The sequence below is a fragment of the Pleurodeles waltl genome, chromosome 7 (assembly GCF_031143425.1).
Source record: "Pleurodeles waltl isolate 20211129_DDA chromosome 7, aPleWal1.hap1.20221129, whole genome shotgun sequence".
Lineage (NCBI taxonomy): Eukaryota > Metazoa > Chordata > Amphibia > Caudata > Salamandridae > Pleurodeles > Pleurodeles waltl.
In genome coordinates this window covers 1,268,152,649-1,268,171,452 of record NC_090446.1, presented here as the reverse complement: position 1 = coordinate 1,268,171,452, position 18,804 = coordinate 1,268,152,649, and the positions used below count along the sequence as shown (strand labels likewise).

Below are 18,804 nucleotides of genomic sequence, written 5' to 3'. Positions count from 1 at the left end.
TCACCTTCAGAAAATAATAAACACTGTTGCAGCATCCTGCTTCCATCAACTCTGCATGCTTCACAAGATAGTCAAATGGATTGTGAATTAAACATATGACTCTATTATGAAATTACATAATAAAATAATTGAATGTTGATTTGTTTTAAACGATTTTGGTGACATTTTGCGTTGTAACTTTCAGGTGACAATCTATGCAAAATAACTTTTAAAATCCACGTGTAGTGCTGAACAATCAAAAGATGTTCATGTCTATACACAAACTATTTTTAAAATGCTTATTGCACAATGACCACAAAGTGAAACAGTGGTGCTGCAAGAGCGATATGGGCCATAATGCAAGCAAGGAAAATAATATTGTTGGAGAAACGAATCTTTTGTAGATGAGCAGCTTTACCACTTTACCTGACTGAAAAAAAGTGCACAGGCTCTCTTAAATGTTGCTGGTAGAGCAACTATAGAGGTGCAGCATCTTAGTGCCAAACGTTAGTGTAGTCTTCCTTTGTCTAACTTACTACAGCATATGAAAGGCCTCCCTTGAGTAGCCCTACCACCATGCAGGATCTACACATCCACATACATTCAGGGAGTGTTGTGTCTTCATTAAATGAACATACGATCTAGTTTACCTCAACAGCATCACAAGACACGTTTATTTATAGGAGAAGGTAAGCCAGAAAAGTCATATAGACAGCAGAGACATGGGTCTGGTATGTCCCTAGGTGCTAAAGGATGAGGCAAGCCCCTGAAGTATTTGGCTTCTGTAAAACATTCTCCAACAAAAGGCATGTAAAAAATAGGATAACGATTCTATAAAATTAAAGGAATAAGATTCTTTTTTCAACATTTTAAGATTCTCATTTGCAATGAGTGATGTATTTAAATAGCTTCTGAAACTTAACTTAGAAAATGTCACGAATACGTCTTTGCCCTGATAGTGCCACTATGTGCAAAGATTGTCATAGCCACCATAAATATGATTGTTATTGTTATAAGTGAAGCAATATTATTGTCTATTAAACCATATAGGAGAGGCATTTTTTGAGTAACGCACACCCTGAACTGAACTACTTCACAGCGCTCTTAAATTGATCACTCAAAGAAGTGAAGCGATTTGTCTAGAATCAAGGATTCTGGCCAAGTAAGAAAGGTGGGATTTGAACTCAGGTTTCTGGATACACATTGTGCAATTTAGCCTCTGGATGAATGTCACTTTCAATCTCCCGTTTAAGAACAAAGCTCAATGATGTGTGGACTTCCATTGATCAAAGTTAGTCTAGTAGGTCCCTTAACTACACCTATAACATTAAATCAATCTGACAATAAGAAGTATTTGTTAACAAATGTGCCATGCTAAACGAACAGGAGGGCAGGACACTGCAGGCCCTATTCGCAAAAGTAGATTCAGTTGTAAACATAAGCCTATGACCGAATTTGCCTTTTATTTTATTTTTTACACCCGTCAGGAATTTACAGAGGAATGACTGTGGATGTATCTGCCACAAGTGCAGTCGTAAATCACACTCAAGGGGTGGGAGGAGAATTTTCCAATACATGGCTTGTCATGGAAGTTTGGGAGCGCCCACAAACGTGTATGTTTATGGGCTTTGCCAAAATACTCACCCTCCCTTTCCCACCATGGAAAGGATCATAAATTTAGCGCAGCAAAGGGGTGGGGTAACTCCCCTTCCAAAAAGAAAGGGGGAAAACGATTCGCCACAGATTTCATGGTTATGTAGGGGAATGGACCTTCTCCACTGGGAAACATGTTTTGTTTTTCCTGTGGAGATATAATAAATGTGTACATTTCCACAGGGGATAATTGTCTCGGTGCACACTTCTCTGCTCTGGCGAACTCTGCACATCAGAAACAGGCGCCTACAAAAAGAATCACCTGATACTCCATGTAGAGTAACTTTCCAGGTGTACTACTGGTAATAATGATGGATAGCAAAAAGTAGTAAATCTGCACCACAGACAGATGTAAAACCACATGTCTAGATTTACCTTTTTCATGAGTGGGGGTCATTATTTTTAGGATACTATCGCTGGCTTCCCCGACTTTAAAACAGATTTGGCATAAACACCTCATTAATGACAATTATACCAAAACAAACCTTTGAGATTCCACACAGAGTACTCACTTACTACAGGTCTTTATGAGACACACATGAAGTGCTTCTGGCTATAAGGAGAAGCTGTGTTCCAGGCAGAAAATGGGGTTTCATATATTCACCCTGCTGTCTTATGTTCAGAAGTGTGTGTCTCAAAAACTGGATCATAGCGATAATAGATCAGAGCCTCGGATGCATAGCCTGGCTCTATTTTGGAGCAGGCCACCATGAGGGTAGGGCCAGACAGAGCCAGACACGTGGCTTGAAGCCAAATTCAAGTATACCTCGGCTTTCCCACCTCATCTCAATTTCCATGACGACTCTACGCTGTGTTTAAAAGGAAAAATATTCCAGAGTGTAAATCAGGTGGATACAATGTTAGCTCTCAGATCAGTAGGCGATAGGTCGACTTCCAGTAATCCTTTCGGGAATATTTGGAATCTTGATTAACTGTGGGGCTTACCTGATGATACATGTTTTTTTATGTCACTAATGATTTCAACTGGTGTGGAAATGCGGGAAAACGGCGGCAAAATAAGCTAAGTTAAAATCAATTAACAATAACCGTGTGTCGGATACCCATATAACTGTTCTTTACTAGTAATCGGGACAGGCCGCCTTTTTCCTTAATTGAACCCAATTTGAGTGTTATTAAAATTGCACCAATTAATCTCCCACTCCAAAATGCGTTTTCTCACTTATACCTTATGGCTGAACCACCTGATTCCTACATTTCCGTTTTATACCTAATGCCTATGTTCCAAAGGAAAACTCGGGAGCCTAGAAGTAGCAATGCTGTCCACTTGAGAACAAAAAAAAGATCTTGCAATTTTCACAGACTTCTTAAATTCAAACCTATTATATTATAAGCATGCTTTGAAACGACATACATTGCCATTTTAATTTTGCATCAATATGGTTTACAACATTCACACGCACAACCAAAGACCAGAAAGAGCACAGTGGATGGCGTGGTGAGCTTACTAGTTGCAGGAGACACCCATACCCATGACCTGCATTCACTTCCTAATACCCACCCTTTTATGTGAAAGCTGCTCTATTTCAGTCGCGTGGAAAGTACTTGTATCAAAAGCTGAAACGCATGAAAAATATTTACTGGTTGGTCATTTGCAACATGCTACATCTTGGCATGCTTATTATTTATCAATCAGTGTCCAAAGTAGGTCCCAATCTCCATCAGATTTTCATAATGACTAAGCCAATGAGCTGTTTGGATTCATTGTAGTTAAATGAATTTTATATTACTATCCTGAAAATCTGGAAATGGACAGGACCGGTGAGGGCCTTGGTTGGTCACCACTAGTGGAAATGATGGACTGTACTTGAAATGATCATCACTTAAAATAAGAGCCTGTCCAGAGTTCATCTGCCAGCCTTTCACAGCAATAGCACAAACATAAAATGTCTAAGGGAGTTCTATATATGTAAATAAAACAGAATACAGGGAAATCAGGTGTGTCTATGAAACTGTATCTATACTCTTGCTCTTGTAATTGTGTGACAATGTTAAGTGTATTTGTAACTCGTGCTATCATCCGTAGCGGGATTCTGGTGCTGAGCCTGTGTGTGCCTTGCCCTGTCTATGGTAGGTTGGCTAATTGAAAAGCTGTGTCTTCAGCTTCTAGCAAAATTCAAGAAGAGAGGGTAAGGCTCTGATGTGGAGTGGGAGGCAATTCCATGCTGTAGGAGTGATGTAAGAGAACCCCCCTTCCCCAGTGACACAATAGTATCACTGGAGCACTGGGTGTTTTTAAGCACAAACTGAAAACTGACCCATCTGAAAATAAAGTTGCATGTGAATTTAGCACATAGGAATTGTGGCAAGTGGGGTATAAACAGATACCTTCAAGGCAATCTTATGGAGGGTCAATTAATTATCTATTTGTACATCATCAGGTCAAAATGCATCCAAGGCAGTGCATTTAGCAAATAATAAGGTTGAACCTATTTAGCTAGGGCAAACTCCACTCAGGAGCTTATTCAGTTCACGAAAGTGTTATTTAAAGTTTTGCTGCATCTAGTTGAATTGTTGATATGGGGCATACAGATAAGGTATGCTAACATATATCTGTCCTCGTCAATGGATAGATTTTCATTGCTAATTAATATGACTACAATTGATGTATAAAGAATAAATAGATCACTAATTCGACACTCCCAAAAAAATCAGGAATAATCTTTCAGAAATTCGTGAAACTGTGCTATTGTCTCGTGCAGCACTTACAGCAATTTCATTTACATGGAAGGAGGGGCAAACTCAGCAGAGCTATCAATCAGACTTTCGTCTACAACTACCACCAAATCAGAGGCCCACTCCAGACAGCCCTGTGGGAAGGGTTGCTGAATTAAGAGCACCGAGGCTGAAGTTCTCTTTCGTAATGCAAGCTCTCCAGGTCCGTCATTAACCAGAGCTAAGTAGGAGTGACGGATGTTTAGTAATTACAATTAAGACACTGCAACAACTATGTGGAAAGTGGTGCAGATTAACCAAAACAGAACCCAACCAATATCACTGGACTCAACACATCTTTCATGGTGTTTATGCTGATCAGGCCGACGTCTGGGAATAACGAGAATCAATTTATTTGCTTTTATTTTGCATGTATTACTGGCTCCGCTTCTCGTTTTGAACTCGCTGTTGCCAATAGCAAAATGCTAGATGTAAGTGAGCACAATCTAGGCTCAGCTATAATAAACAGGCATAAATACTTGTTGTCACTATTTCTACAGTAGAGCCTTTGTGTGGATGATCCCGTAAGACTCCAAATACGTGAAGGAGAAGCAGCGAGTAAAATCCCCTGCAAGAACGGTCGTTTAATGACTTCAGCGTGCCGGAGCCACAAGCTGCGAGGAGTCATTTACAGCAAACACAACAACCAACGGCAGAACAAAATCATATTTGGCAAATGTATTTATTTATAAATATTTCTGATACAAAAATACATTTTGATTCCTAAACACGGCATATGTTTAGGAAGGATGGCGTTGTATTTATTTTCCTTTCCTAAGGCACATGACATGGAAATACTGAGGTACAAGATGTACATTACTGCATATGACATTTACCACACCCCATGCTTTGAAATGGATGTAAAAACACTTTGCTCAGAATGTTTCAGCTTTTAGCCTGCTTCCTCTTTTGCACCAGCTCAACCAGCATCTTGTATCGAACCATGCACTCTTCCTTGCATTTTCCTGGGACACACTTTGCGATCTTGTCCCAGCGCTCCGGAGCTCCCTTTGGATACTGCTGTAGCGCTAACTCCAGAAGCTTTTGTTGGTTCTGGGTCCATAACTCTTCTAAAATGGGCCCTCTGTCCCTTTTTCGGTTTTCTTCCTCGCTGTCGCCATCGGCTTGGCTTGAGCTATCGAAGTCCTTTTGGCGTCTTCCTCTGCTCTTTTCTAGCACCTCGTCTTTCGCCGTGAGAGCTGCTTCTGGGCTTTTCATGGGCTTCCGTTTTCGATGTCGGGGTTCTGTGGCTAAGAGGTCGCTCCGCTGGTTTACATCGTCCACCTCTTCCACATCTTCTTCCTCCTCCCGCTGCGTAATGATGTCGTCGGGCATGCTCACACTTGCTTTTGTAGCTTTCAGACTCTGAGCTGTGGATTTTAATTCTGAGAGTCTAACAGTGCCCGAAGGAACAGCCACCGAATCCTTGATCTGCTTGGCTTTCGTAGTCACATCTGTCACTGAGCGACCCAGTTCGTGGGCAATCTTTTCCCAGCGACCCGGTGTGCCCCCGGGGAACTTAACCATACTTTTTGCAAGTTGGCAAACGTCCTCTTCTGCCCAGCCAGGGGCCTTCTTTTTCTGCACTTTGTTTTCCAACCAGTCGTCAAGCTGGTCTTCGATTTCCTCAATGCTACCACCCTGGTCGTAGGAAGGGACATAAGCAGTGGAGTCTGCGACAGTGTAAACTGGAAATTCCGATTTGGGTTTCTTGATTTTCGTTTTTTTCTCCTTCTGCAGGGTTTCTAGCTGCGCCAGAGCCAGAGCTTCTTCCTTCTCTTTCTCCCTCTTTTCATTATAGTCCACGTAGAGCTGCCTGGCCTCCTGGAAGGCCTGCGGCAACGACTTCACTGCCAAGTAAATCCAGATGCTCACCTTGCACGGGAGAAGATCGTGCCACTGCGGTTTCTCCAGCAGCCTTTCGTTTTTCTCCGGCTGGCCCACTCGGGCATCATCAACAGTTTTGCCCCCAGCTTTCTTCCTTTTCTCCTTCTTCTTGCGACTCAGAAGCTCGTCCAGCTGCTTCTCGAGGTAGATGGACCAGACGACGGCGTAGTGCCCCACGGTGAGGATGATGCAAAGGAGTAATGCCAGCTCAGCATTGCTCATCCGCCGGACGCGCCTGTAGTAGAAGACCGGCTGCCGCCAGTCAGGCAGCCCGTTGACGAGGATGTCATCGTACCGCAGCCGCCGCTCGTCGTCCTTCAGCACCTCGTATATGGCCACCAGCTGCCTGAACTGGGTCTCTGCGTCTTCCTCCTTGTTTTTGTCCGGGTGCAGCAGCAGCGACAGCCGGCGATAGGCCTTCCTGATGTCCGCCGAGGAGGCATCCTGCTCTACTCCCAGAAATTCGTAGAAGTTGCGCTGTACCTCCTCCACCAGGTCAAAAAGCTCCAGGTCGCCACTGTCCCAGGCCAGTGATGTGGCCAGAAGACTGCACAGTAGCACGACAGGCAGGAGGGGGTTCCTCATGCCTGTGCCCTGGTGGCAAGCGGTCCAGATTTTCCTCGGACAGTTGCAGCTCCTTCTGTAGCCGGCTTTTGTACAGTATTTACGGTAAGTACGACGTGCACTGCAGGCTTGAGAACCCAAGTGCTTATTTCCAATCAGCAAAGCGGATACATATGCTATTAGATGAAAAAAGTGCAGTAAGTCTCGATTGGCTCATGGAACCCTTGTCAATTGTTCATTGGATGCCCGTGGATTCAGAGATTGCACCATCGTTTAGGATTGGCTTGGGCGAATCGTGTCAGTTCTATATTCGCTTTCGGATCTTGGTGACTGAATACCCGTGTGCAGTCTGTAGGCGGGCTATATAACTACAGTAGTGCAAACATGCTTACTTTTTCTATGGTGGAAAGTTGCTTCATGTAGTCTATCCAGCCTGTGTATTAGAACTAGCCGAAACTTTAGACTAGCTTGACCGTGACTTGTCTTAGTTCAATTAATGCTCGCGAACAGATTTGTCACCAAGGCAAGCGTAGTTTTATTAGACTCCGATTTAGCCACAAAGCAGCTATTGCGCGCGAGCTGCTGAACTAGCGCCACCCGGATTATACTTTCATCACGAGTGCGTCATCTCCTGTTTCATTCCTTCCAGCTGTTCGCATCTTTGCTTTACCCCGCCAGGTCCTAGACTCTCTCCTGTTTCAAGTCCCTCCCTATACAGTGTCTGTCGGTGTGAGTGGTCCTGTATATGTGAACCAATCCCCCACGCTCCCCGCCCGGCCCTCTCTGCACAACCTGCCTGCTCGCCTTAATTTGAAGAGTGTTCTCGTCCCTTTTAGTCATTCTCACACTCCTATCAAGCCAAATGAATCAGATACTTCAGTAGGTTGATCCTCTTTGGTTATCATTTTTCAATCTCCCTTGAGTGTAATGGGATCATCCTTTAAACATCTGATTTCACCTTCATTTGGGAGTCTGTAGATTGACAGGTACTGTGCTCCTGTGTTGCCAGAATGTATGACAACTATGACTAGTGGACGTGTGTAATGTTTTGGCAGCGCATTTATGTAACGCTCCATCCCCGATGAGGCGCCAAGGCACATAAGTGGACAAAGCACGACCCACCAACGGGAGTGACTTCTGGTAAAGTGTTTAACTGTAATGTGCACTGTGTAGGAAGCCGTATTGTATTGTTCTCTTGAAGTAGGTCGCTGTGCTTAAGGATGCTACGGAGAGAAGAGGCACTAGTGTATACTTTCGGTTAAAATGGTGATGTTTAGGAATGTGTTGTTTGTGGAAAGTGTTTAATGTTTGTAAGGTTGTCACATGACCAGTTTTCTACCTGCAGAACCGGTATTTTGATGTCTTAGCCGGTAGAAATATAAACAAAATTACTTAACGCCGGTATTTTTAGCCTTTAAAAAAAAATCTGTGCATACGTAAAACGGCAAATGCAAGTAGAAATACTTTTAAATGTGTTCTAATGGCTGCATTAATTATCTGTGACTAATATTTAAGCAAACAACGAAAAAAATGTTTTAAACGAATAAAGACTACGTTGTTTGCAGTCATATGTAGTATCACATCTTCGCCTTTGCTGACTTTTAAAACAAAAACGATTTTTTTTCTCTTGGAAAGTGGACAAAAATAGGTGTGTGTGGTAGTAGAATGTACTACTTAAGTCACTGCTGTTATCTAGCTGCGCTTAATTGTGGAATACAGTAAAGTAGCGTGAGCGATAACTACGCACGTTGGCTTGCCTCTCGTCCTAAAGAGAGAAACGCCTGGAACTAAGTTGGACTTGAGCAGCAGAGGGACAATCCACAAGATTGTACTCATTAAAGACATCTAGGTAAACGTCCAACTCGGTTGTAGCTTCAAGGCGGGGGTGAGGGGAGGGTGTTACACCCCCCAATAAATGTATTTCGGCTAAATAGTTGGATACAGATGGTATTGTGATGCCTGTCGCATTTCACCAGAAATTTTGTCATGCACACAGACAAAAATGCACGCTCACACACACACACACTGTTTAGAAAGCGTTAAAAATGTTGGTTAGTTTACAAAATATTGTTTTTCCCTTACTAAGTACCCTACCAATTTGAATTCCACTTTTTTCCACTGCACCTCAATCCCCTCTCATGCACCCTGCTTGTCTTGTAGTGTATTTTAACATTGTATGCCTGCATGATTGTTAGAAAACCTAAAGCTCACATCCCCCAATTTTACTGACCAAGCTACACCCCTGGTCCAACTTTTTAAAGTGGTAGGCTGGAATAATATGTGTTTTGTTAACCAGTGGTTCATTCAATCACGTTAAGTGAGCCAACCCAAGTCCCCTCTACACCCAAGGAGTTTTTGGAAGGGATCCTCCACCCACAGGGTGGGATGTACATTTAGGACACTTTGTGCATTTTCCAGCCCCGTTTGCTAGCAACTGATGAACACGTTTTATGTTTTATAAAGCAACAGTTCTGGATGGATACTCTCCAGTTGGCAACAAAGGTTCTTTGAGAGAGCTGTCATGTGTCAGCATTCACATAGCATTGTATTACAGAAATCAAACCAGTGCTACATTGTTGCTTGTACTGTCTACCTGGATACCGAGGCCCATTCACTCCGCCATAAAGGTATGGCTCTAAATCCCCCAAAACCCAAATCTGCGCCAAACTACTGATGCTTTTATGTCTTTGAACACAATCATGTGGAGGGGTAATGACTGTCTACCTTCCCTCCGCTTTTTATCATCATTTTTTATTATCTTCCTCTCTCACTTTACAGCTTCCTTTTCCCTTATCCAAGGACACCCTCTGATTTCATCCTTTTTAAATCCTCTTCACTCTTCCCCCTCTTTTACCCGTTATCCTTAAAGGTGAACTGTATTCTATGTCAGGACCAGAAGCTTCGGATTATGGTTACTCTTTCCTTTACTGACAAAACAGGAGCCAATAAAAACAGAGAAAACTTTAAACTCATGTCCCATGATGACCTAATGCCGACCAATCATGGCCCTTCTCCTAACAATTTATAAAGTCTCAGCAACACCGTCCATCCTATTTCTTTGCTGCTGCAGCAGCCAGATAAGTGCTTCATGTTTTCAAATTATTTTTTTATGCTCTTGTGACACGCGTGCATTGCTCTTTAATAGCCCTGCAGTGCATTGTGCCCTTCATAGGGATCTAATGATCCCTGGTGCTTGGCCAGCGGGGAGTGGGAGCGAGGCCGGCGGAGTTTCTCCGCATTCACATCAGAGGACCTTTCCCTATTACTACTGCGCAGGTCACGCATGCGTGGTGAGCCGATTTAGAAATTCCTTTGTTTCCGTCGGCTCGTCACACGTGTGTGAACCAGCTTAACCGGATTGGCCTCAGAGAGTGCCCGACGGGGCTGAAATAAATGTTAAATGGCTGAGCCCAAGCGAAATGAATACAAAATATTGTCAGTGTGGAGGTGCTCCTTCCTCAACGTATTTGAGCTGGTCAGGCAGTTACATTATTTCCTTAATTTTCCACATCTTTCATATCTGCCACAGGGTTCCCCCCCCCCCCGGTGAACTCTTCCATACCTCCTAAACGCAATAATGGAGGAATAGTATTAAGATTGACAAGATGTGCCCATGGAATACCAAGTGGAGAAGAGACTAGTGAAGGCACTCGGTCACCATGTGCAGGACTCTGTGAATTGGTCCTTGATCAAGGTCTTAAAGCATTTCACCCAATCCCTGTCCAACTTTGGCAGGATGGAACTTTTGGGTGAAAACAGTCAACAGACTCGTTCGCAGCCATATGAATCTATGTAGTTATCTGGCCTTCCAATGCAGTGCTCAGGGGAAATATCACCTGCTGATATTTTGGGGCATATGGCAGCTTCTGTGCTGCATGATCATGAACACAGAGGGTTTAACCCTCATGAATCTACAAGTCCTTTTCTCTTGCCCTCAGCCTCAAGTGGAGACACAAGAACGTTCCTCTTCTAATTAAGAGTCAGAGGACTCCCAAAAAGATTCTTCTCCAGTAAAAAAAAACAAAACATAAATCTCACCATGTTTCTTTGGAAATATCGACTCCAAGTGGTCATAACCTCCTTTTCAATCCTGAAGACATTTTCCATCCCCGCTCCACAGAGAGGGTTCCTAGTGCCGAAGTGGCCCATTATGTGCAGGACAGATTGCGCAAGAGCTTAGAAAAAGAAGTCTGCAACACCCTTCGCTCTGCATGTCCCTGGCCAACTTTGACTGGCAAAGTGGCAGATTCTCCAGCACTAGACCCCAGCATGGTGACGTTCCTTAGAAAGTTCGCCAAAGATCCACAGAAAGGGTTAGACTGCACTTGGTGCGTCTGTCAAGATAAACTCTTAGATGTATCTGGCCCGCCAACAAAAATTCTTGATTTAGTAATCCAGTCTAAAGAAACCAGCAGGCCCATGGATACAGAGGTCGTATTGGAATGGGTTCAACGCGCAATTTGTCTTTTAGGCAATGCAAACTGTGCCATGTCCACTGAGCGTTGGCGCTTAGAACCTAAGTTAGTTGATTTGGCAACTAGTGAGGCTGTGTCCCTAGCTAATGGTGTGCTATTTGGTTACAAGTTCATCAAAGACCTGGTCAAATATAAGGCAACATTCACAGCACTGGACAAGGCTCAATCATCTATAAAGAACGTTTTTAACAATACTCATTTTGCCCGAGCCAGACGCTTCAGGGGTTGAGCGACAGGCCGAGGTTTCCAGGCCTCACGAATTCCACATCAGAGAGGCAGAGAAGGTACTACGGTTCCTTAAATATCGACCCCAACCTCTACAGAAGTTCAGTGGAGGCTGTTCCAATCAAGATGCCAATACCACAGGTATTATTCCCTTTTCAGAAGTAATTTTGGTGGGCAGGATTCAGCATTTTCCTGCGGCATGGCAAAGGATCACACAAAATCTGTGGGTTTTATAGACTGTTCAAGGTTTCCAACTAGAGTTTTATACTCCGCCAGTTCAGAAGGTCCTTCCCACTCCCCTTCTTTTTTTCCTCTCGAAGATCATTATTTCATACACTAAGAGATTTCTGCGCTCCTGCAGAGAGGAGCTGTGGTAGAGACTTCACCTCATCCTCACGGGTTCGTGAGAATTATATTTTTGCTGCAAAAGACAGGAGGCTGGTGTCGTCTTGTGTTGAACCTCAAACAGTTGAATTCTTGGATTGGATACTGCCATTTCAAGATGGAGGGTATACATCTCCTAAAAGATTTATTAAGAAACGGCTATGTGTTGATTCGGTTGGACCTCAAAGACCCCTACCTTCCAGTGACAGTGTTCAGACCCCAGAGATGATTTCTTCAATTCCAATGGGGGCTCCGATGGTTAGTGTTCACCGCGCTGCCCTTCAGCCTGCCCTCTGCTCCTTGGTGTTTCACCAAGATTCTGCACCCAGTGGTCCAGTATCTGAGGGAAAGAGGTGTAAGACTTATTGTTTACCTCAACGACATCCTAATTATGACGCAAGAGAGAGACATGGTCATTTGTTGTCTCAATTGGATGCTGAAATTATTAAAAGATTTTGGGTTTATCATCAACGCCGAGAAATCCAGCATAGTGCCATCAGAACATATCGAGTTCTTTGATTTTCAAATAGACTCGGTCAAAGCCCTGCTATTGTTTCCTCTAGCCAAGCAAATATCAATCAAGAAAGAGTTGAGGAGAGCCCTGATCTCTCTGACTATATCATTCAGGACGTTATCACGGTTAGTAGATTGTGGATGTGGTGACAGAGGTGGTCAATAAACTTTAAACTAGCATAACCCAAAGCCTCCGGTCCTGACATAGAATTAAACATTTTCTAGCTAATGCATCAAGAATTTTAGATTCTATTAAGGACACGGAGGCAAGGATTATCCCACCTTATATATTTATGCTATACAACAATGTATATGTCTGTTTTGTGCAATGAAAGTCATAGTATTGATGGATTTACCTGTCTCGTTATAAGTGTGGATGTTAGTTTTGTTTTTTATCTTCATCATTACGTCCTCAAGAAAGCCCTGCTCCAGATAGGCCATTGAATACGGGCTGAAACATGTGAGCAATCATTTTAATGTCATAGGGCCATTATATCCTAAGAACCCCACTAACGGTTAATTTTGTAACCCATACTCTCTCATATCAGTAATAAAAGAATAAGTTGGTCCAATTGAGGCATTTTTATTTATTTATAGTCTCCCTTATAAAAATATCAAAAGAGCTTCCTGGAATATGTATGAGCCCATGCTGGCTTTTAGGGGCCAGGATGGACCCAATGATGAAGCATGACATTATTGGAGTGTGCGAGAGTCATACTACAGAAGGGATTTCCCTTGCCTCATTAAACTCTGACTGGGTTCCCATGTGGTGTAGGAATTTTTCTTGTAGGACATGGGATACTTAATTCCTTATTGAGGTGTGCTAGTGTGGTTTGTGGGTGTCTGTGGAGCAAGACATTGCTACTATCCAGATACAAATGTGTTAGACCTGGCATCCTTGGCATGGCTTCCCCCGTCTTTTTGCCTCTGCTTCCTGTATTTTTGACTGTGTGCTGGATATTGTTTCAGCTGAATTTTGGTACTCTGGGCACTTTACCACTGCTGACCAGTGCTAAAGTGCAAGTGCTCCCTGTGTAAATTGTGATTATGATTAGTTATCCCTGATTGTCATATTTGATTTACTAGTAGGTTCCTAGTAAAGTGCACTAGAGGTGCCCAGCGCCTGTAAATCAAATGCTACTATTAGACCTGCAGCACTGATTGTGCCACCCACATAAGTAGCCCTGTAAACATGTCTTGGACCTGCCACTGCAGTGCCTGTGTGTGCAGTTTTGCACTGCCAATTCGACCTGGCAAGTGTACCCACTTGCCAGGCCCAAACCTTCCCTTTTACTGCATGTAAGTCACCCATAAGGTAAGCCCTAGGTAGCCCCATGGGCAGGGTGCAGTGTATCTAAAAGGGAGGTCATGTACTCCCGTGTTGTACATGTTCTGATAAACACTACCAAATTTGTTCTTCACTATTGCAGGGCCTATCTCTCCCATAGGTTAACATGGGAATTGTCTTTAAATGTCTTTTAAGTGCAGTTTCTCAATGGGAGTAGCTAAAGAACTCCCAATTTAAAAATACATCTTTTGGTGAAGCTGGTTTTTAGATTTGTCTTTTTGAAAATGCCAGTTTTAGAAAGTGGACATTTTCTTGCATAACCATTCTGTGCCTCTGCTTGGCTGTTGAATACACGTCTGGGTCAGACTGACCGTTGGGCTGTTTGTGAATGCACTTTGGACAGTGGCACAAAGGGAGTGGAGGTGTGTCCTGCATATCCTGATGAGTCTTCCTAGGCTAGAGTGGGAGGGAGGAGCTGTGCCTGCCCTCACATAATCCAGTCTCCAGCCTCCTAGAGTGTGTCTGGGGCAGGGCAAGGAAGAGACAGGGTCTTGTGCACTACAAAGACTTTCCTTTGAAATTTGCCCACTTCAGAAGTAGAAATGAATATTGGAATGCTGACCCACAACTTTAGAACACTTCAGGATCATGAGGAACCTCTGCTAAGGAGAAGAGCTGTGAGGAGTAGTATTGCCCCTTTGCTGCATGTGCTTTTCTGCTTTGGCCTGCAGTTGCTGCTTCTGCGTTGGAGAGGACAAAGACTGCACTTTGCTGTATATCCTGCTTGTGAAGATTCTCCAAGGGCTTGGACTGAGCTTGCCTCCTGTTAAGTCTCAGGGACATCGAAGACTTTACCTGCCAGCACCTGGACTCTCTTGCTGACACCCCCTAATTTGCCAAGTGGTGCCACATTCAGTCCCTGGACCCCTGGAAGGAGAAGCTGGCAGAACCAGAGTCAAAATCCATGCACTGGAGCCAAGTGACAGAAAAATCGACTCATCGCCGGTGAAACCAATGCATCGCCAGCGCAGCGCGGATTCATCGCAGCTGTGCGTCTGGATTTTCCATGCATCGTCCCTGGGTGTCAAAGCCTTCAACATCCCCACATGGACCCAAGGCTGCTGGACCGGAAATCAATGCATAGTTTACCCGTCAGAGAAAGAATCAATGCACGTCCTCACTTGTGAGTTAGGAACTAACGCATCGCTTGCTTTTCCATCGCACGCTCGCCCTTTTCGGCTTTATTTATGAGGCATTATGAGCCAGGTACTTTGTGCTAAAACAACGGATTCATTGATTTCTATGTATTAAGACTCTTTTTACTTAAAAATTCATATCTTTGCTTGTGTATGTTGGATTTTTTTAATTGTTTTGTCTTGTTTAATTTTGATAAATATTTGCCTATTTTTCTAAACTGGTGTGGGGTCCGTCTGTGGTGCTTTCACTGTGCTACTTTGTGTGTTTGTACAAATACTTTATACATTGCCTCTGAGATTAGCCTAACTGCTTGTGCCAAGCCACCAAGGGGGTGAGCCGGGGTTATCTGAGTTGTGTATCTCCCTTACCCTGACTGGAGTGAGGGCCCCTACTTGGGCAGGGTCTAAACTGACTGCCAACTAGAGACACCATTTCTAACAAAGAGCACGAATGTTTGAACAGCAGTTCTGAAGTTGCGTTCTGGGAGAAATGTTTTTACTTTCTTAAGGAGAAAATACTAGTACTTGGCTGTTTTTGTTTTGTTGTTGATATGTTCCTTGAGTTTGAGATCGGCGTCCAGGGCAATTACAAATGACTTGCACTTGGTGGAAGTTGGTGTTCATATCAGTCCAGTTTTAGGTCGTTGAGCCACATTTAAACCAATTATCACTCGCTATTCTTAACAAATAGCAGGAATTCTTTTTTATTGCTGTTAACTTTCAGGTAGATGCTGGACATCCAATTCTGGGTTCAGTGGAGACTTGTTTAATGCATTTGGCTGTCTGGGCTAGAGGAGCCTTACAAATATTGATGTGTGCTGTTGGCATATGGGTGAATTTTGATGTTGTTATGTTTGCATCAGTGGGTAAAGCCTGAAGGTGCACCCTGATGAGGATGAGGGCTTACAAGATGGGACCCTGGGACCCGCCACAGGTGGTTAGGATCTTCTGGGACCTGGAGGTACCCATATGAACAAACTACTTTTACTTGGATATGTGGGAGACCAGTGAAGGGCATTTTCATTTAATCCCGTTTGAGACTTAAGTGTGCGAAAGAGGGTGGTGTGGTCTGTAATGTCAAAGGCAGCTGACTGTTCCAGGAACACGAAGAGGCAGGATTTATCTTTACCTATGGTCAGGGGTCATGATGTTGGACTTAACCTTACAGTGCTCCTCAGGCACCCAGGCATTATACTCCAAATGTACCTGTTCTGAGTGCAGTCAAGGGAAGGAAAGGCTGGAGGTTGTTACAAAATGTCAGAGGCATATAGAGAATGGCTTTGCGTCATGTTAGTGTAAGAGTGTGCACAACTTCACAGATTCCAACCCAGGATCTACTTAATTCTGCCTGCTACCAGCCTTTGTATGTAGATGTGCAAAAATGTGGTAACATCAGAGTCTTGCTAGAATACAAATCATGATATAATCTGAACCCTAACACAATCAGAGAGGCTATTATCAGTGCTTTGATATAATGAGAAGGCTCATTTAGAACCAAAACAGACAAGTAGATTTCTGAAACATTCTCCTCTTGGCTAAGTAGATATTTTATAAAGAGTCTTACTCAGGTATATTATTTTATTGAACAATATTGGATCCCATTTCTACAAGGCAACAGAAATGATTTTTCTTATTTACAAGACTTAAAATATTTGTAAAGCACATAATGTAATAAAGATTGTTGCATTGTGTCTACTGAGAAACTAATCACTATTCATTCTGAGATACATAATTCTAATTAGTGTGTTGCATTACAGTTTCACAAAAGTTATTTTAAATATAGCCCAGCAACAGCGAGTGTAAAATTGCAATTAGAAGGTAATTACCTTGCTATTGAGAAAGTGAGTTATGCAGAATGTTAAATATCATGGATCCCAGATTCATTATTTATATTTCAGAATTCAGGACTGCCCAGTAGTCCACTTCAGCTTAGAGAGTTCAAAACATGGAGATATGCTGAAGTCACATCTGTTTCAAAGAAAGTGATACATGACACACACCAGTGATCTGTACTAATTATTTGTTTTGTTATTAGATATCCGCTGTGCCCTCCCGTAGATGTCAATATACAGCAGAGTGAAAGTTGAAGTGACAATATCCATTGTCCATGTTATCTTTCTTTTCCCATTTCCCTGTGTCTGTATATAACCTGACCTCAGATAGGTGTCATCTGTGATTTGTAAGTTTGCTAACTCTGTGCTGCAGTGTGATCTGAATCTGGACTGACAGCCATGTAGGAGATAGTTGATGTGATGTTCATGTTGAGCATATACTTCTTTTTCAGTAATATTATATATAAGAAACATATGAATGAAGGGCAGGTAGCTGCTGAGGCCTTCAAGGTCTAGTGTATGTTTCTTCATGAGTGGAAGGATATTGCCTATTGTGAGTGCTTCAGTAAAGATACTGTGAGTGAGTGAGGCGTTGGCTATGGTGGGCATTTATGATAGAACTTCTTCAGAGACAGCTTGGCTGAAGGATGAGGTTAGGACATGTTCAAAGGCAGTGACTTTGAGGAAGTTGAGGCAGTGCTTAATTTGTAAAAGAATGAGTGCCAGAGCCCAAAGCTTTGCTCAGAAACCTGTGGCCAGTGCTAATAAATTTTGGCAAGCCAAATACCAAGGCTGCATAGTCTGGAGTAAACCTCATGTCTCTTTAATCCACTATTAGACACTTGTCCCCCTTTTATTTCACTCTTGGAGGTTTCAGATTGTTCCCTTTGTGATGTTTTTTTCACCTTTCTTTTCTTCCTTCTTTCCCCTTTATTTGTTATTCCCTCTTTTGCTCATGGTAAATGTGTGATAAGGAAAAATGAGTGCCGATCCCCAAAAATGAGTGCCGGTCCCCAAAAATGAGTGCCAGTGGACCCTTCCGGCTCAAATTAAGCACTGGTTAGCAAAGGATTTGAGGATGGCCATTGTGGGATAGAAGGCAGGGGTATGTGTGTGAAGAGGAGGAGGTTTTGTGTCATCCATGTATCTTCTGCAATTTTTAATTGAAGAAATGGTTAATGGCATTGTTGGTGGAGTATGGGATCGAAGGATCAGGAACCAGGATAATGCAGTGTTTGCTGATTTTTAATAGTGTTCTGTTTCTTTTAGGGACTTTGTTTGATGGTGGGTTGGTATATTAGTTTGGGTGATGTGATCAGTTGTCAGCATGTTGCACAGAAGACGTCAGTAGTAGACTAGACCCTTTAAAGTGCCATTAACATTATTTCCTCAAAGGCAGCTTTACAGTTGCACTAATAGCTTTTTTATTGAAAGCTTTGCTACCACGTTTTGCTGTTTAAAGCTGTTATTCTATATTCCAGCTGCAGATTTCACCCCAAATATTCACACAGCAGCAGTACTTTTAATTACACAGTACGTTCTTCCTTGTTAAAGCATTTCTGAGTTTCATGGTTACACCTGGGTCTTAAGATAAATTATTTCTTAAATGAGGCTACGTTATGTGTCACAGGTTTTATCCCCTCTTTACATCTTGTGTTCTCTAGAATTCTCATAGAAAGCTTCTCAATTACCAACGTATGTGCCTAAGCTAAACTCTCATTTGAAATATGTAATTTCTCTCAAAGTAAACTTTTTTCTAAAATGATCTTGTGCAAGGTGCCTTCTGGGCCGCACCCTCTCCCTCCAAGTCATTTGGCAATAGCTATTGGGCCATCAGAAGGACTACATTTGCAGGGTTGTATGAGGGACTTCCTGCCTGGGATACTCAAGGCATCCAAGCCCTCTTCTAAATGTTTAAATGTGGCCTGTGATAAAGCATGTTTTACTTGTCTTAGAGGATGCTGCACCCTTATCAGGAAGTATAGTTGATTTGTTTCCACGGTAAGATAGATGATATTCTATTGTGAATACTGGTCTACTTTACTACTACCACATGGCTTACCTTCATTCTGTTT

General features: G+C 42.9%; 2 protein-coding genes across 12 annotated transcripts in view; one reads left to right on the top strand and one right to left on the bottom strand.

Moving 5' to 3' along the window:
- Positions 1-5,028: 5,028 nt before the first annotated feature.
- On the bottom strand, positions 5,029-6,837 carry DNAJC1 (DnaJ heat shock protein family (Hsp40) member C1). Its single transcript, XM_069200443.1, has one exon. The coding sequence runs from the start codon at positions 6,835-6,837 to the stop codon at positions 5,251-5,253; it is 1,587 nt and encodes a 528-aa protein (XP_069056544.1). The 3' UTR covers positions 5,029-5,250.
- The window catches only part of LOC138246157 (uncharacterized), a 291,013-nt gene continuing 279,001 nt past the window's right edge, over positions 6,793-18,804 (top strand). Inside the window, exon 1 of one of the 11 annotated variants that reach the window (XM_069200447.1) lies at positions 6,793-6,921. The gene's annotated coding sequence lies outside the window, so the exon portion shown is untranslated. Of the gene's footprint in view, positions 6,922-7,142; positions 7,957-18,804 lie in introns of those variants that run through there. The other 10 variants (XM_069200454.1, XM_069200446.1, XM_069200445.1 and 7 more) reach the window with 10 other exon arrangements.

Coding starts and splice junctions, on each gene's coding strand:
- DNAJC1 (XM_069200443.1), bottom strand. CDS start 6,837: ATGAGGAACCCCCTCCTGCCTGTCGTGCTACTGTGCAGTCTTCTGGCC.